Genomic DNA, 17,824 nt, shown 5'->3' on the forward strand with positions numbered 1-17,824 from the left:
CTTGCTAATCAGTCTCCCTGGGAAACCTTGTTGAAAGCCTTACTGAAGTCCATATATCTTTGTACGTCACTTCTGAAGTCCAGAAATCTTCAAAGAATTTTATTGACTCCACATATCAAGAAATGGCTGGAGGCAAGGGATACTGCAAAAGCTTTGGATTCTGATGACATTCCAGCAATCATACTGGTACCCCAGAACCTGTCGCACCTCTCGCCAAGCTCTTCCAATCCAGTTACTATACTGCATTTATCCGACAAAATGGAAAGTTGCCCAGGTACATCTTGCACACAAACAGCAGAACACATGCAACCCAGCCAATAACAGTCTTCAGTCTACTGTTGGCCATCAGTAAACTGATGGAAGCTGTCATTAAAAACTAGTGCTATCAGCATACACACTGCAGTGACACCTAGTTTGAATTCTTTGAGGGCACTCAATTTACAGCCTTGGTTCACATGTGGACGATCAATCTGAATTTCAGACATGAGGTGTGAGTGCAAGCTGTTAACATCAAGGAATCAGTGGGAATCGGGGCAAACATTTTGTTGATTGGTGCCATACTTGGCATATAGGAAGATGGTTGTGTTTGTTGCCAGGTAGTCATCTCAGCTACAGGAGTTCCTCAGGGTAGTGGCCTAGTCTAACTGTCTTCAGATGCTTCATCATTGACATTGCCTCCATCATAAATCAGAAGTGGGGATTTTTGCCGATGATTGCATAATGTTTAGCACCATTCATGATTTCTCAGAAATGAACAAGTTCAAATGCAAGAAGACCTGGATCAGATCCAGGCTTCGACTGTCAAGTGGCATTCAGGCAATGACCATCTCCAATAATTAACAATCTAACATTTAGATTAGATTACTTACAATGTGGAAACAGGCCCTTCGGCCCAACAAGTCCACACTGACCCTCCAAAGAGCAACCAACCCAGACCCATTCCCCTAAATTTACCACTTCACCTAACATGGGCAAGTTACCTGACCTGCACATCTTTGGACTGTGGGAGGAAACCGGAGCACCCGGAGGAAACCCACGCAGACATGGGGAGAATGTGCAAGCTCCACACAGACAGTTGCCTGAGGCAGGAATTGAACCCGGGTCTCTGACGATGTGAGGCAGCAGTGCTAACCACTGAGCCACCGTGCTGCCTGTAAGCCTCAGGACCAAGTTGTATTCAATAAGAATCTCAATCTCGAGAAGCTTGCTCAGAAAGCAAGCATACACTTCACAAGCTCCAACTTAGCAACTTGCTTTGCATGATTAATGTCAAATTTTCTTTTGATTCTCTCATCTGCTTTGCTATCTTTCCAAAAGAACTGAAAGATTCCTCAGCATCACTTTCATCTAAATTTTGGAGGACTTGCACAGATTTAAAAACTTCTGACCATGTCTGAATTGGACTCCAATCTTTTCTTTTCAGAATGTTTGCTAAATTCAGAGGACTTTTGTTTAGTACCCTAACATTCAGTGCCATGACTGTAACTAAATTCCCCACTAGCAATATCCTTGGGGTCACCATTGACCAGAAATTCAACTGGACTCACCATATAAACACAGCAGCTACAAGAGCAGGCCAGAGGTTAGGAATACTGCAAGTAACTCACCTTGTGACTCCACAAAGCCTGTTTCCAGGAATATATGGAATTCTACCCACTTGTCTGGATGGGTGCAGCTCCAACAACACTCCAGAAGCTTGACACCATCCAGGACAAGCTTGACTGGCCTCCCTTGACTGGCTCTCCCTTGATCACCATTGCTCAATGGCAGCAGTATGCATTAATCGACAAGATGTCCTGCAGAAATTCACCAAAGATTATTAGACAGCATCTTCCAAACACACATCAATTGTCTTCCAGAAGTACAAGGATAGCATATGACAAGGGACACATAGTAATACTGTTAACTGCAACTTTCTTTCCAAGGTAGTCATCATCCTGACTTGGAAGTAGATCACCATTCCTTCACTGTCACTGGTCAAAATCCAGGAATTTCCTCCCCAAAGACATGTGGACTGCATGGTTCAAGAAGGCAGCTCACCACCGCCACTGCTTCAAGGGCAATTAGGAACGGACAATAAATGCAGACCAGCTAGCGATGTCCACATTCCACGAGTAAATAACAAACAATATCTAGGTCATTCGAATTAGACGGGGAGAGACAAAAATCTACACAAAAGGGAGTTTGCACTGGAAGTCAATTATCTGACACCATTTTTGATAAATGAGGTTGAGAAGAGGACAGTGAAGCGAATCAGGTTGACATGTTTAGCTCATCTGTTCTAAGGATCTTGAGTTTAAATTTTAAATCTTAAATTTTGAAGGCAAGAAGAAAAAAGAATTTATTTCATGTTTTGCAGACATACCTAGTGTGAATTCTTTAAGAGGTGACTGGAAGGTAATTCTGCATATTAACGACTTTTTAAACAAGGTTTCTTATAAATCACATAAATGGTATAACTGCTGGCTTTGTTGTAAACCTCTGCTGGGGCTAGCTTGGAGAGTTTTGTGTTTTCATCTAGTTATGCTGGAGGAAACCTTCCTAAGAACAACGAATTGGACAGCAGACTGGCTGATTTTATATATTTATGAAAAGAACACTCTCTACAACAGTTCCATCTAAAATCTATTTACTCTTTTGAAAAAATCTCTCAAGATTGTGCTTCCTGAGCCAGTTGCATTTGGAAGCCTTTGCTACAATTAAATGTGGCAGCATGGTGGATCAGCGGTTACTACTGCTGTCTCAGTGCCAGGGTCCTGGGCTCCACTCCACCCTTGGGCAACTGTCTGTGTGGAATTTGCGCATTCTCCCCATGCCTGTGTGGGTTTCTATTGGGTGTTCCCGTTTCTTTCCACAATCTAAAAATGTGCAGGTTAAGTGGATTGGCCATGTTAAATTGTCCATGGTATCCAGAGATGTGCAAGCTAGGTGGATTAGCCATGGGAAATACAGGATTACAGGGATAGAGTGGGGGTGTGGGTCTGGATGGGATGCTCTTCAGAGGGTCAATGTAGACTCAGTGGGCCTAAAGGTCTGCTTCCACGCTGTAGGGATTCTGTGATGCCTTGACCACACTTAACGTAACATTAGGGAAACAGGCACTGTAACATTGAACTCTTTTTTTTGCCTTCAAGAATAATCCAATGGCCAAAATGTTTATTTTTTGGAAAGCCAATCATGCAGATCTCCTCACTTTTCTTGAAGATGAGAATTTATCTATATTAGTAACTGTGCGTTTTCTACTTTGATAACAAACCATACTTGGTTGATGGATGCTTTATATTTAACTGATCATAGAGATATACAGCAAGGAAATAGATCCTTCGGTCCAACTCGTCCATGCCTACCAGAATCTTAATTAATCTAGTCCCATTTGCCAGCATCTGACCTATATCCCTCTAAACCCTTCCTATTCATATATCCATCCAGATGCCTTTTAAATGTTGTAATTATAGTAGCCTTCACCACTTCCACTGACAGCTCATTTCATCTTGCTAAGTGAAAGAAGTATTGTCATTTTCTAATGACCCCTGGAATAACAGAAGTGGAATGGCAAAATGTGCCTCTCGTCAGAACAAAAAAGTTGCTCACAGCAGAATAATTACAAGTAGGGTGCGAATAATCGGAAAAATAAAAGGAAATAACATTAGGTTATTGCGTATTACTGTATCAAAATAGCTTTGGTAATTGCTAAAACCGTTCAGGAGGTGGAGAATTTATCCCTGAATGATTACAAAGAAGCTGAGGAGGGAAGAGTTAGAGTTAAATATATGGATTGAGATACAAGCACAATAAGTGAAATTTGAAGAACAAATGGGTGAATCCGTTTCGATGTTAATAAAGGGTGGTGCTGGCAAAGGCACAGCAGGTTAGGCAGCATTGGAGTAGCTAAAGAGTCGATGTTTGTCAAGCTAATCCATTTAGATAATGAGAATTCAATTACTGTTGAGCATGAAATAGAACAGAAAATGGAAATTTTAAAAACCTGAACAGAGAGGCAGAAAAGAGAGAGACCACCTTAAAGGGAGGAAGAAGGGAAAGAACATTTCAGGCAAGAGAAAAGGTCGAGCAAAAGGAAATGGCAATTTAGAACCTGGTACTAAACAAAAGGACCCTGAATTTGGCAAACATTCTGACAAGGAAAGCGTGGAGTCAAATCAAAGGCATGGTCCTAAGTTTGTAAATCTGTGCAAGTCCTCCGAAAATTAAATGAAATTTCAATTCTTTTGGAAAGATAGCCAAGCATTAGAGAGAACCAAAAGAAAACTTGATGTTAATCATGCAAAGCAAGTTTATTATTCGGAGCTTCAGAAATGTATGCTTTGCTTTCTGAGCAGGCGTCTCGAAATTATAAGATATCGAATGAGTATAACTTGGTCCCTGAGGCTTACAGGCAGAAATTTTAGAATGTTCAGGAACAGCCTGAGTGGAAATCTAGAATTTAAGTGAATAAAGCAAATGAACTTCTAAGGGGATAAATTGACTGCAGTCAACAAAGGATATTATCAAACTGAAAGAAGAACACGTATAATGTGGCAAAGATTAGTAAGTCAGAGCCAGATTTCCAAATAACATTCCTAAGGTACCATATACAAGGCTACTTAAAGCATGAGCTTTATGAGCTAGTATATTAGAATGGATAGAGGAATGGCTAATATACAAGACAGAGTTGGGATAAAGGAGGCATTTTCAGGATGACAATCTGTGCGGTTTTGCCGAGATATCCAATATAAGACTACTTAATAAGATATAAGCTTTTGAGGCTGGTATATTAGAAAGAATAAAGGATTGGCTAGATAATATAAGACAGAGTGATTGTGACTAATATAAAACCTAGAGTTGGGATACAGGGGGCATTTTCAGGATGTCAACTGTGGAGTGCTGCAGGTACACAATAATTTTAATATATTTTAAGAACTTGGAATAAGGCAAGTGAATGTACAATTCTGGTGACCACTAGACGAAGTCAAGTTGGACATTTCACTAGGCATGTCTGGCTGAAGGTTACTGTGAATGCTTCAACTTCGTAACAGCACTGCTAGGCTCTTCCCTCATTGAGGATGGGGTTATTTATGGAGCTATCTCCTTCAGTGAGTTGTTTAATTGCCCACCACCATTCTCTACCAGATGTAGCAGGACTGCGGAGCTTATGCCTGATCTAAAAACAGAAATTGCTGGAAACATTCAGCAGGTCTGGCAGCATCTGTGGAGAGAAAGCAGAGTTAACATTTGGGTCCAATGACCCTTCTTCAGAACTGATGCTAGTGAGGAAAACGTTAGTAATTATGCCAAGGAAAGGGAAGGAGTAAGTGATAGGTGAACATAGACCCCAATCAGAAAGAAAAGCCATTGAACAGATAAAGGAATTGAATAAGGTCAGCCTGGGGGCTTGAATAGCTGCTAACAGGGACTATTAGTAGCTGACAGTGAGTTGTGTGCAGTAGTGCCCATGTGATGAGAAGGCCGAGTCGGGGGGGGGGGGGGAAGAGTAGGGGCGAGGTGCTCAAGCCTGAAAATTCAATATCAATGAACTCAATATGAAGTCCAGAAAGCTACAGAGTTCCCAAGTGGAAAATGACATGCTGTTCTTCCACTTGCACTGCGCTTTGTTGTTGCACCGCAGCAAACCTGAGAACAAGGGGGCGTACTGAAATGCCAGACACTGAAGACTCAGGTTCTGTCCACAAAAAGTACCCTAAGTGTTCTGCAAAGTGTTTTGTTTTACTTATAGAGCAGACCACATTGTGACCGTGAGTACAGCACTGCTTCACCTGGAGGTTGTAGTGGACCTTAAATAATGAGGGAGGAAGTAAATGAGCAGGCATTACACCTTGTGCAGTGGTGGGGTTTGTGCCGTAGGGCTGTTGGGACTGTTGGGAGTGAAGGTAGAGTGGACCAGGGTGTCCTGGAGAAAATGGTCTCTGTGGAAGGCCGACATCGTAGGGGAGGGGAATGTGTCTGATGGTGGCACCCCCCTGGACGTGGCAGAAATAGCAGCTAATGATCCTATAGATATGGATACTGATGGAATGATAGGTGAGGACAAGGGGAACCCTATCACTGCTGTAGGGAGGGAAGAAAGGGAGCGAGAGCCAAAGTGCAGGAGGTGGGTTGGACCCGGCTGAGGGCCCTGGCAACTATACTGATTGAGAGAGAAGGTGGACATTTCAAAGGCCCCTTGTCAAAGTTGGCATCATTAGAATGGATGCGACAGTGATGGAGTACCTGGGAGAATGGATTGGACTCTTTTCAGGAAGCAGGGTCTGAGGATCTATAGTTAAAGTAACTTTGGGAGTCTTGGGTTTGTATTGGATATGGTGGCCAGCTTATCCCTGGAAATGGAAACAGATGTCAAGCGAGGGAAGGGAGGAGTCAGAGATGGACCAGGTGAAGGTGAGAGCAGGGGGGAATGTAAGAGTGAAATTGATCTTTTCCAATTCCAGATTTCTCTCCATAGATGCTGCCAGACTTGCTGTCTTTTTCAGTAAATTCTGTTTTTGTTTCTGATCTCTAGCATATGTAGTTCTTACGTTTTTGTTTTATTTAGATCTGCTGTGTTGGTTGTGGGATTGCTTAGCTCCATCTATCATTTGCTGCTAGCTCTTAGGTAAATCTGGTGCTGCTCCTGGCATGCCTCCTTCACTCTCCATTGAACCAGGCTTGATGGTACTGATTGAGTGAGGGTTATGCTGGGCCAAGAGGTTGCAGGTTGTGTTGGAGTACAATTCTCCTGCTACTGATGACCCTCAGCAATCTTATGGCTGCCCAGTTTTTGAGTCGCTAAATCTGTTTGAAAATGATCCCATTTAACCTCAGAGTGCCTCACAACACATTAGATTGTATTCTCAACTTGGAATCTCAAGTTGAGAATATCATTCTCAACAAGTATTCTCAACACTTCATCTCCACAAGGACTGAGAAATGGTCAGTCTTACTATTAATGCCATGGACAGTTGCACCTGCAGCAGGCAGCTTGGTAAGGATGAGGTCAAGTATATTTTTCCTCCTTGTTGGTTTCTCCCCACTTGCTTCAGAACCAGCCTATCAATGATGTCCTTTGAGACTTGACTAGACTGGTCAGTAGTCGTGTTGCCATTTTGTGGCAGAGATTAAAGTCCCCCACCCAGAGTACATTTTGTGGCCCTGCTACCCTCAGTGCTTCCTTCTAGTGGTATTCAACATTTTGAAGTAAGCTGCGGTGGGGAAATATGTGAAATTCGGCGAGAGGTTCAGTGGGCGGCACGGTGGCACAGTGGTTAGCACTGCTGTCTCACAGCGCCTGTAGACCCGGGTTCAATTCCCGACTCAGGCGACTGACTGTGTGGAGTTTGCACGTTCTCCCCGTGTCTGCGTGGGTTTCCTCCGGGTGCTCCGGTTTCCTCCCACAGTCACAAAGATGTGCGGGTCAGGTGAATTGGCCATGCTAAATTGCCCGTAGTGTTAGGTAAGGGGTAAATATAGGGGTATGGGTGGGTTGCGCTTCGGCGGGTTGGTGTGGGCTTGTTGGGCCGAAGGGCCTGTTTCCACACTGTAAGTCTAGTCTAGTCTAAAAAGGTTTCCTTGTCCATGTTTGGCCTGATGCTGTGAGACTTATTATAGGGTGGTGTCAATGTTGAGGATTCTTAGGGCAGATCCCTCTTGTGCTGCCACCTCATTACTGACATTTGGAACATTGTGTATAATATGGTATGATTCAGTAATAATGACTATATCAAGTATTATTTGCCTGTTGTGTGAGAAAGCTCTCCCAATTTTGGCTCTAGCACTCAGATGGTCGTACAAAGGACTTTGCATGGATATCATTGTCATTTCCTGTGCCTTAGTTGGTGTCAAGTGGTCCAAACAGTTTCATTCTCTTTTTTTTCCTTTCTTGTGGTTGATACTGCTGTGAATACCATTTTAGAATTAAACCATTTAAGAATTACCCACATTGCTGAGTGTCGGGAGTTGCACGTAGGCCAGACCACAAAAGGAAGGCACTTCGCTTTCTTAAAGAATATTTGTAAACCAGATCAGTATTTATGACAATTGACAATGGTTTCAAAGTCATCAATAATTTTAATTCCCAAATTCTGTTGAATTAAAAATCAAATTCCATCATCTGCCAGGAGGGAATTAGACCCTTGAGCATTACTTGGATTTCTGGATTATTAGTCCAGCAATAATACCACCAGGCCATCACTTAACCCTAACTGAGAAGAGCTATTCAAGTTTACTTTGAGTAATGACTATCAAAAATAAGTCATGTGCCTAATATCTCTGAATTTGTCACCTTTCGATCTAAAATAGCCAACCAGGTACTATATTAGGGAAAGTGGAAGGAGTGGAAAATGGTGAGTGATTTGCTGAAGTTGGAGACAACGAAAACCAAGCTGAAGGAGCAGGAGCAGAGATGGTCTCATATATTTAAATTCAGACAAGAGAAAATTGGGAGTTTTAGAGTAAATGTGTGGTTGAGCTAGAAGAGAGATTTTTCCAAGAATAGAAAATGATGCTAATGGGAGTGGAGAAATGCAGGGTAATGCAAGTAGCAAAAGAGATGAAGTGGTGGTGAGAGAACTTCATTAATGATTAAGATCTCTGAGCTATAGAGGTTGTGTAATGTAGTAAGATGAATGAAGCGGATGTGACTTAGAGCATTTAGGTGATAGAAAATTTGAGGAGAGCAGGGCAGTTTAGATCTAAGTTGAAATCAACAAGGATGAAGAGTCACAAAGCAGAGACTAGTGGAAGAGGGTTGAGGAGAAATCTCAGCAATGGGTAAATACTGAGGACTGTAAGTGGGAATGGGGAAGGATGAATTGCAGAATGTGAGATGTTTTGAGAGGAGCATAAGAAAGAAGATTAAGCATAGGTAGAACTTGCCATTGTTGTACATGGCTTGAGCAGTTCACCATGGGACAGTTTGCGAGGAGGCAGGAATATTTACTATTGTGGGGAAAGGATCCCGAAATATAAAACAGGTTTGTGCTTCTTCATACTTTGATCAGTAATGGGCTTGTGATGCTTGGAAGTTTTATTAAGCAAATTTTCTATGTATTTAAAAAGGAACAGTATGTGCTTTGGGATAAAAATAGGAAAATGAGATTAGAGTAGGTAGTTCCCATTGAAGAACTAGCATTGACATGGGTTGATGGACTGAATGGTCTCCTTTTGTGCTGTAACTTCTATGATTTCTATTTTCTCAAGACCAAGAGTTTGTAGAAGATCAGCTAAAGCAGAATCTTCAAATGAGTTCACCACTCGTCACAAAAGAAGAATTTGGGATTATTGTTTATCCAACAAACAAGATATCTGGGTAATAGTATGGGACTATATGGAAAACTAAAACATTTGAAGAGAGGGAAGCTGATAAGGCACTGGGACAGGTCAGTTTACACCCAACAAGAATAAGAATGTGCATATATGTAAGCACGTTTAACATAGAAAGATGTCCCAAGATGTTTCACATGCACAATCAAAAAGAAATAAATGCTGAATGAGAGTTAGAAGTGACTATGAAAGGAGACTAATGTATTGACAAATAGGTTTGTTTAAGAAGAACTGTAAAGGAGTGCAGAGGGCTTTAGGAGGGAAGTCTAGAACTGGGGTCCTCGGCAAATAATAGCAGTAGTAATGCACTGAATGTTTGAGTTCCATGGTGGGAGACAGGATGCTCATTACTGGGTGTTTTTTGGGATTGTGAAAGTTACATCACTATGGAGGAATTTGAACATAAAGTTGAGAGAAATGACTAAGATGGGAATCTTGTATATAGAGTTGGAAGCTGGCCCTATATCTGAGGAGCGTCAAATGAAAAATATAGATCAGAAAGAGGTGGTGGTCAAGCTGGATCCTTGGAGACTCTTTAGAAGTAATGATGTGACAGATGGAAATCTGATTGCAGAGATTCTTCTAGTAAGTTATAGAAATGATGTCTGCAGATGTGGGAGTTTGGCATTTTTGAAGGCTATTTGAGGAGGAAAGACATTAGAGATGAGGTGTCAGTTTGCAAGGACAAAGTGAATCAGATAAGAATATGGGAAAGATAGCCAAATGAATTTTCTGAATCTGACGATGATGATATCCATGAACACTTTGCACGTGTTAATGGTTAGGATGAAGAAGACAAAGAAAAACTGAAAGGAGAGAGCTATTCAAGTCGAACTAGATGTTATCTTTACTCCAGATAACTCTGGAGTAACGGAGTATTTCAGTGAAGAATGTGAAATCCAATTAGATCTAATGATGAACGATCAAACCAATTTTACACTAAATACATCAAATTTAATCTCCTCGGACTTGAGGGAGTAAATGGGGAACCTATGCTGTGAGGAAAGTTTGCATAGGATAAGTTCATTTTGGTGGAGGTAAGAGAAGGGAACTGCAGATCTGTGCTTCCACAGGTTCTGCAGCCAATGGTGTGCCAAAGGCTGAGCAGTTGAAATATTGAAAGGGCCATTTTAAGTAAATTGGGGAAATCTTCCCAGGGTATGTGAGGTATAAAAGCAAAATATTGTGATTTCTGGAAATGTGAAATATACCAAGTGCTGAGAAACTCAGTGGGTGTGGCAACATCAATGGAAAGTGGTATAGAGTTAATGTTTCAAGTCCATTTTCTTCAGATTGAGCAGGTGATTGTGTTGGAAATGAGTAGGTAAATTTACATTGTCAGAGCTAGCCTTCTCTGTGCAAGAATGCAGAATGGTGAGGTTGGAGAGGTGGCTGTGGGGGAGTTCTAATGGAGGGAGAGGTTTGTGTAGTATGGGTGAGCAGTGATCAAGGGGTACTAAGTGAAGATTAAAATACTGAATTTGAAAGGTTGCTTAGTGCAGAAATTGAGAGACACTGTCTTCATTTCATTATTTTCATAAGTATCCCTGTGATAGTGGAAATAAAAGATGAATCAAGGATCTTGGAGAGAAACATATGTTTGAAATGGGAGGTAAGTACCTAATTATCTGCCTATTTCGGATAGTCTTTTAGAAAGAACAGACATACATTGATAGGTATTTTTCAGATTAATTTTATTTCTGAGTCTATCTGTTATCGCTGAGTAGTGTGTGTGTGGAGTGTAATTTGGGATTGTGTTTAATTTTAGTAACTTTGACTTCTGTTCCAGCATTCCATTCCTGCTGTGGAGCTTCGACAGCCATTCTTTCCAACTCATATGGGACCAATGAAACTCAGGCAATTCCACCGACCAACACTGAAGAAATATTCTTTTGGTGCATTGTCACAGCCAGGACCTCATTCTGTGTACCCACTACTGAAACATATCAAGAAAAAAGCCAAGGTAAAGATCTCCTTTAGTCATGCATAGTGTGTATATTATTATTGGAAATCTTGTTGGTTTTGTTGCTTCTGAGGTTCTCCTCCCAGAAACAGCTTTTTTAAAAAGAGTTTATTTCCAAATATTATATGATTTATGCAAAGATTTGGTTAACTTTGGCAAATATTTTGAGGAGAATGAATTGATCTATCACTGGCATTTAACTGTATTCAGAATCTTTATGGTTTCACAGATTTCACAAATTCATCTTGTACACCTGTTAAAAACAAATGTTTTTGTTGATGCGTTTTGCAGGAGTCTGAATTATTGCATTTATTTACTGAAGATGTGGGAAGTGAGCAACTAATTTCAAATTTTTTTAGTTATTTCTCCACTTATAAGTGCCATTGCTACTATGAAAAATAGGATGTTATGTGAATTAAGAAACATGAGATGATAAAATGGGCAATGGCTTCCAAATGACAATCCAATCATCTTTACTCATAACAAAAGTAATTTTATATCCATTCTTTGCAGTGTCTCAGTCTTAAACTGGAATTCTAATTTCTTTCTTTGAAATCTTGCTGAAGCACCAAACCAGTTGAATTAAAAAACCAAAAGAACCAGTTGAATTGTTCAATTTGAATACCTGTGTAAATTGACTGGATGATGCAAAAGTAAGATTGGTCAATTGCTTATTTAATCATAAATCAGTGTTCCTAATGTAGTGCCATTATTTCAGGTGAAACAGATTTTAAATTAAATGCAGCTCTGGAGCTCAAACGGATTTTACTGTGATGTCTGTCAGTGTTTTTGAATCAATCTGCGCAGAAATGTTATTACACATCTCTGCAGCAGGTGGGACTTGAATCTGGCTTTCTTGGTCCAGGGGTAGGTACTACACTAGAAGAGAACCCTTCTGATGTGGTCACTAGGCCTTTAAACTTGTGAGTCGGGGGAAAAGGGAAAGGGAAAGCAACAGGAGTATGGAGTCAAGTCGAAAGATAAGCAACAGATTAGCATGTGTCACAGTGTTTAAGTTCGAGGCAGAAGAGGAATGAAGCAAAAAGGAAGGATAACTTAGGGCATATTATTAGAAGTGATGGAAATCATGAGGATAAGAAAATTAAGGTGCTTTACCTGAATGTTCATAGTATTCGTAACAAAGTAGATGAATTAACAGACGTGGTTGCAAGGGGTTCAGGACTAGGAGTCAAACATCCAAGGATTTACAGCTTAGGAAAAGATAGGGAGGTGGGCAGAGGGGGTGGGGTTGCATTGATAGTTAAGAATGAAATTAAATCTATGACACTGAATGACATAGAATCGGATGATGTGGAGTCTGTGTGAATGGAGTTGACAAACCACAAAGGCAAAAAAAAACAAAATAGGAGTCCCAGCAGCGGTCAGGACCAGGGGCACAAGATGTACTAGGAAATAGATAGGCCATGTCAGAAAGGCAAGGTCACGGTGATCATCGGGGGACTTCAATATGCAAATGGACTGGGTGAATAATGTTGACGGTGGATGCAAAGAAAGGGAATTCATGGAATGCTTATAGGATGGTATTTTGGAACAGCTTGTGATGGCGTCCACAAGGGAGAAGGCTATTCTGGACTTAGCGCTATGCAATGTGCCAGACTTTAGAAATGATCTTAAAGTAAGGGAACACTTAGGAGGCTGCGATCATAATATGGAAGAGTTCAGTCTGTAGTTTGAAAGAGAGAAGGCAAATCCGATGTAATGGTGTTACAGTTAAATAAAGGTAATTACAAGGGCATGAGAGAAGAACTGACGAAAATTGACTGGAAGCAGAGCCTAGTGGGGAAGACAGAGCTTCTGGGTGTAATGGAGGACACAGTTACCATTACACACAGTTACCTCCCAGAGGTTCATCCCAAAGGAAAGAAAGGTTACCTGGGGGGTGGGGGGAGAATTAGACAGGCCTGGCTGACAAAAGAAGTCAGGAAATGTATGCTAGAAAAAGAGAGAGCCTATAAAGTGGCCAAGAGCACTGGGAAATCAGAAGATTGGGAAGACTACAAAAACAAACAGAGGATAATAAAGAGCCAAATAAGGAAGGAGTGGATCAAATATGAAGGTAAACTAACCAGTAATATTCAAAATGAAAGTAAAAGTTTCTTTCAATACATAAGAAACAAACGAGAGGCAAAAGTAGAAATTGGGCCACTCCAAATTGATGCAGGAAGGCTAGTGATGGGAGATAGCTGAAGAAATAGCTGAAGAGCTTAATAAATACTTTGTGTCAGTCTTCACAGTGGAAGACATGAGTATTATCCCAGCAATTAAAGAGAATCAAGGGCTAGAGTTGAGTATGGTAGCGATTACAAAAGAGAAAGTGCTAGAAAAGCTAAAAGGTCTAAAAATTGATAAATCTCCCTTCCCGGATGGGATACATCCTAGAGTTCTGAGGGAAGTGGCCGAAGACATAACAGAGGCGTTGGTTGTAATCTTTCAAAAATCACTGGAGTCAGAGAAAGTCCCAGATGATTGGAAAATCGCTGTTGTGACCCCCCTTGTTCAAGAAAGGATCAAGACAAAAGGTGGAAAATTATAGACCAATTAGCCTAACCTCAGTTGTAGGTAAACTTCTAGAATCCATCGCTAAATTCTTGGAAATGCAGGGTCAGATTAGAACAAGTCAGCGTGGATTTAGTAAGAGGAGGTCGTGCCTGACAAACCTGTTTAGAATTCTTTGAAGAGATAACATGTAGTTTAGACTAAGGAAACCCAGTGGATGTTATCTACCAAGACTTCCAAAAGGCCTTTGATAAGGTGCCTCATGGGAGGCTGCTGAGTAAGTTGAGGGCTCATGTTGTTTGAGATGAGCTACTGGCATGGATTGAGGATTGACTGTCTGACAGAAGGCAGAGAGTTGGGGTAAAAGGTTCTTTTCCGGAATGGCAGCTACTGATAAGTGGTGTCCCGCAGGGTTCAGTGTTGGGGCTACAGATGTTCACTTTATGTATTAATGATCTGGATGAAGGGATTGGGGGCATTCTGGCGAAGTTTGCCGATGATACAAAATTAGGTGGACAGGCAGGTAGTACTGAGGAAGTGGGGAGGCTGCAGAAAGATTTAGACAGTTTAGGAGAGTGGTCTAAGAAATAGTTGATAAAATTCAATGTGAGCAAATGCAAGGTCTTGCACTTGAAAAAAGAATACAGGCATGGACTATTTTCTAAATGGTGAGAAAATTCATAAAGCCAAAGTACAAAGAGATCTGGGAGTGCTAGTCCAGGATTCTCTTAAGGTTGACTTGCAGGTTGAGTCTGTGATGAAGAAAGCAAATGTAATGTTATCATTTACCTCGAGGGTTGGAATGCAAAAGCAGCAGTGTGCTACTGAGACTTTATAAAGCTCTGGTTAGGCTTGATTTAGAATACTGTGTCCAGGTTTGGGCCCCACACCTCAGGAAGGACATACTGGCACTGGACCATGTCCTGCGGAGATTCACACAGGTGATCCCTGGAATGGTAGGCCTAAAGTCTGATGAAGGGCTGAGGATCCTGGGATTGAATTCATTTCAGTTGAGAAGTTTGAGAGGAGATCTGATAGAAACTTGCAAGATAATGCATGACTTAGAAAGGTAGAATGCTGGGAATTTTCTTTCCATCAGGCGGGGATACCAGGACCAGTGGGCACAGCCTTAAAATTAGAGGGGGTCAATTTAGAGCGGATATGAGGAGACATTTCCTCAGCCAGAGAGTGGTGGGCCTGAGGAATTCATTGACACTGGAGCGCACTGGAGGTTGGGACGCTTCAAGGCAGAGATTGATAAATTCTTAATCTCGCAAAGAATTAAGGGATATGGAGAGAGTGCGGGTAATTGGCGATGAAACACCCATCAGCCATGATTGAATGGGAGGAGTGGACTCAATAGGCTGAATGGCCTTCGTTCACTCCTATGTCTTATAGTCTTATATCTTGTTGGAATGACTATCTGAAATCAGTTCACTTGTGCAACCTTATTTAGTACCAGGTAGCCCATTACTGCATTGCAAGAACTGACTATCAAATTCTTCCATGGTCATTGAACTAGCATTTCAAAGTAAAACAGAGTGATTTGCAAGAACAGTCATTTAAAATAAGCTGTTTGCAAGAGCAACGTTCAGACACCAACATTGGAGGTGTAGTGGACAGCGAAGAGGATTACCTTAGATTACAACAGGATCTTGACCAGATGGGCCAATGGACTGAGAAGTGGCAGGTGGAGTTTAATTCAGATAAATACGACGTGCTGCATTTTGGGAAAGCAAATCTTAGCAGGACTTATACACTTAATGGTAAAGTCCTAGGGAGTGTTGCTGAACAAAGAGACCTTGGAGTGCAGGTTCATAGCTCCTTGAAAGTGGAGTCGCAGGTAGATAGGATAGTGAAGAAGGCGTTTAGTATGCTTTTCTTTATTGTCAGAGTATTGAGTACAGAGGTTGGGAGGTCATGTTGCGGGCTGTACAGGACATTGGTTAGGCCACTGTTGGAATATTGCGTGCAGTTCTGGTCTCCTTCATATCAGAAAAGTGTTGTGAAATTTGAAAGGGTTCGGAAAAGATTTACAAGGATGTTGCCAGGGTTGGAGGATTTGAGCTATAGGAAGAGGCTTAACAGGCTGGAGCTGTTTTCCCTGGAGCGTCAGAGGCTGAGGGGTGACCTTATAGAGGTTTACAAAATTATGAAGGGCATGGATAGGGTAAATAGGCAATGTCTTTTCCCTGGGTTGGGGGAGTCCAGAACTAGAGGGCATAGGTTTAGGGTGAGAGGCGAAAGATATAAAAGAGACCTAAGGGGCAACTTTTTCACACAGAGAGTAGTATATGTATGGAATGAGCTGCCAGAGGAAGTGGTGGAGGCTGGTACAATTACAACATTTGAGAGACATTTGGATAGGTATTTGAATAGGAAGGGTTTGGACCGGGTGCTGTCAGCATGGACAGGTTGGACCGAAGGGTCTGTTTCCATATCGTACATCTCTATGACTCTATAAGTGCTGAAAAACAGAATGTGGCTGAACCACAATGCACCATCCTTCACTCACTCTGGCAGCCGGCTGTCACTGAACAAAAGACTCTTATGTCCATGTATCAAAATGAGAATGTGATTCCTGTTCAGAACACCTGTTGTGAATTCAGGTTGGTTCTCTATTTATTTGCACACTTGTATTCATTGCAGTTCTGGATTCAAGTTCCCCTGCATCTCATGAAAGCAAAATACTGCAGATGCTGTTAGGTTGAAAGGAAATTACAAGAGGAATACAAATGCTTTATAGAGAGATATTGATCAATCCAATAAATGGGCAGAAAGTTGGCAAATGAAGTGTAGTATGGGAAAATGTGAAGATGTTCATTTTGGAGGGAAAACAAAAGAACAATGTATTACTTAAACAGACAAAAACTTCAAAAAAGTTTTACACAAATGGATGTTGGAGTACTTGTGCATGGAACACAGAAAGTGAGCACATGGGTAATCAGGAAGACTAATGGAATGTTGGCTCTTATTTGAAGGGGTTTGGTGAATTGGAGTAGGGAAGTTGTACTACAGCTGTACAAGGTGAGATCACATTTGGAGCACTATGAACAATTTTGGTCACCTTACTTAAGGAAAGATAACATTTCATTTAAAGCAATTCAATGAAGGTTCTCTTCGATGATCCCAGGTATGGATGGCTTATCTTTGGAGCAAAGCCTAATGTCACAAAGCTCGTCCCTTTTTTTCTTCTAAAAGCTGTTCCTTGGCTCAAGGTGACTCTGTCCTTGATTTATTTTAGAGGGGCAATAAACCACACCGGGCTCTGATCAGTCTGGTTTGGTACAGAGATGAAAAGGATTTTGAGAGGCCTTTTGTTTATATGTGAATAGATGAGACTTCAGGCAAAAGTTGTCATGCTTTAGAAGTGACCTGTATAATGAAAGGGGAGTGATCAGCCCTCCAGCTGATGTGAGCAGTTTTAATTCAATCTTGAACTGGGAAGTTGAACAGGGAGCTATGTGGAAACTCTCTCTCTTTTCTGCCCTTCAACTTCAACCCGTAAGCATGTGTTCCATTTGTACTGGTATTTTAAAGGGAGTTTGCTTATTGGGACTGTTGTGTAAATTTGGAGCAGCATAATTAAGTCTAGTTGGATAGGCTGAGTTCTGTAGGGGTTCTTTATTCTGTTCTTTGTGTTTCATTATGTAATTTTGTGAATAGTTTTTTGTCTGATTTTGAAATCTAGTAGTCAACCTAGCTATCTTACTCAGGGTAATTTTCATTGTATACCAAAACAAATTGCAAAGTTATGGTCTGGGGCTGCCTGCTGAAGAATGTTTTGAGTGGTCTGGGCTCGTCCATAACATTAAACATGAATGAGGATGGTTGTAGTGGAGTAGCAGGGCAGCCCAGAAGCCCATTGCTTACCTATTCCATTCGCCTTGACTGTTTCTCTTTTTTACTGTTCTTTGTGTTTCATTATGTAATTTTGTGAATAGTTTTTTGTCTGATTTTGAAATCTAGTAGTCATGTTATTGTTTTTCAATTAGTGTGGAAAACATGAATAACATCAAATTCATCATACCT

General features: G+C 41.2%; 1 protein-coding gene across 2 annotated transcripts in view; it reads left to right on the plus strand.

Moving 5' to 3' along the window:
- taf1 (TAF1 RNA polymerase II, TATA box binding protein (TBP)-associated factor) overlaps positions 1–17,824 on the plus strand; it is a 160,428-nt gene that overhangs the window by 63,145 nt on the left and 79,459 nt on the right. For both annotated transcript variants that reach the window (XM_060832748.1, XM_060832749.1), the window contains exon 15: positions 11,102–11,275. In XM_060832748.1, the coding sequence (XP_060688731.1) occupies positions 11,102–11,275 (174 nt within the window). The remainder of the gene's footprint in view (positions 1–11,101; positions 11,276–17,824) is intronic.

This window comes from Hemiscyllium ocellatum, chromosome 11 (genome assembly GCF_020745735.1).
Source record: "Hemiscyllium ocellatum isolate sHemOce1 chromosome 11, sHemOce1.pat.X.cur, whole genome shotgun sequence".
NCBI classification, from domain to species: domain Eukaryota; kingdom Metazoa; phylum Chordata; class Chondrichthyes; order Orectolobiformes; family Hemiscylliidae; genus Hemiscyllium; species Hemiscyllium ocellatum.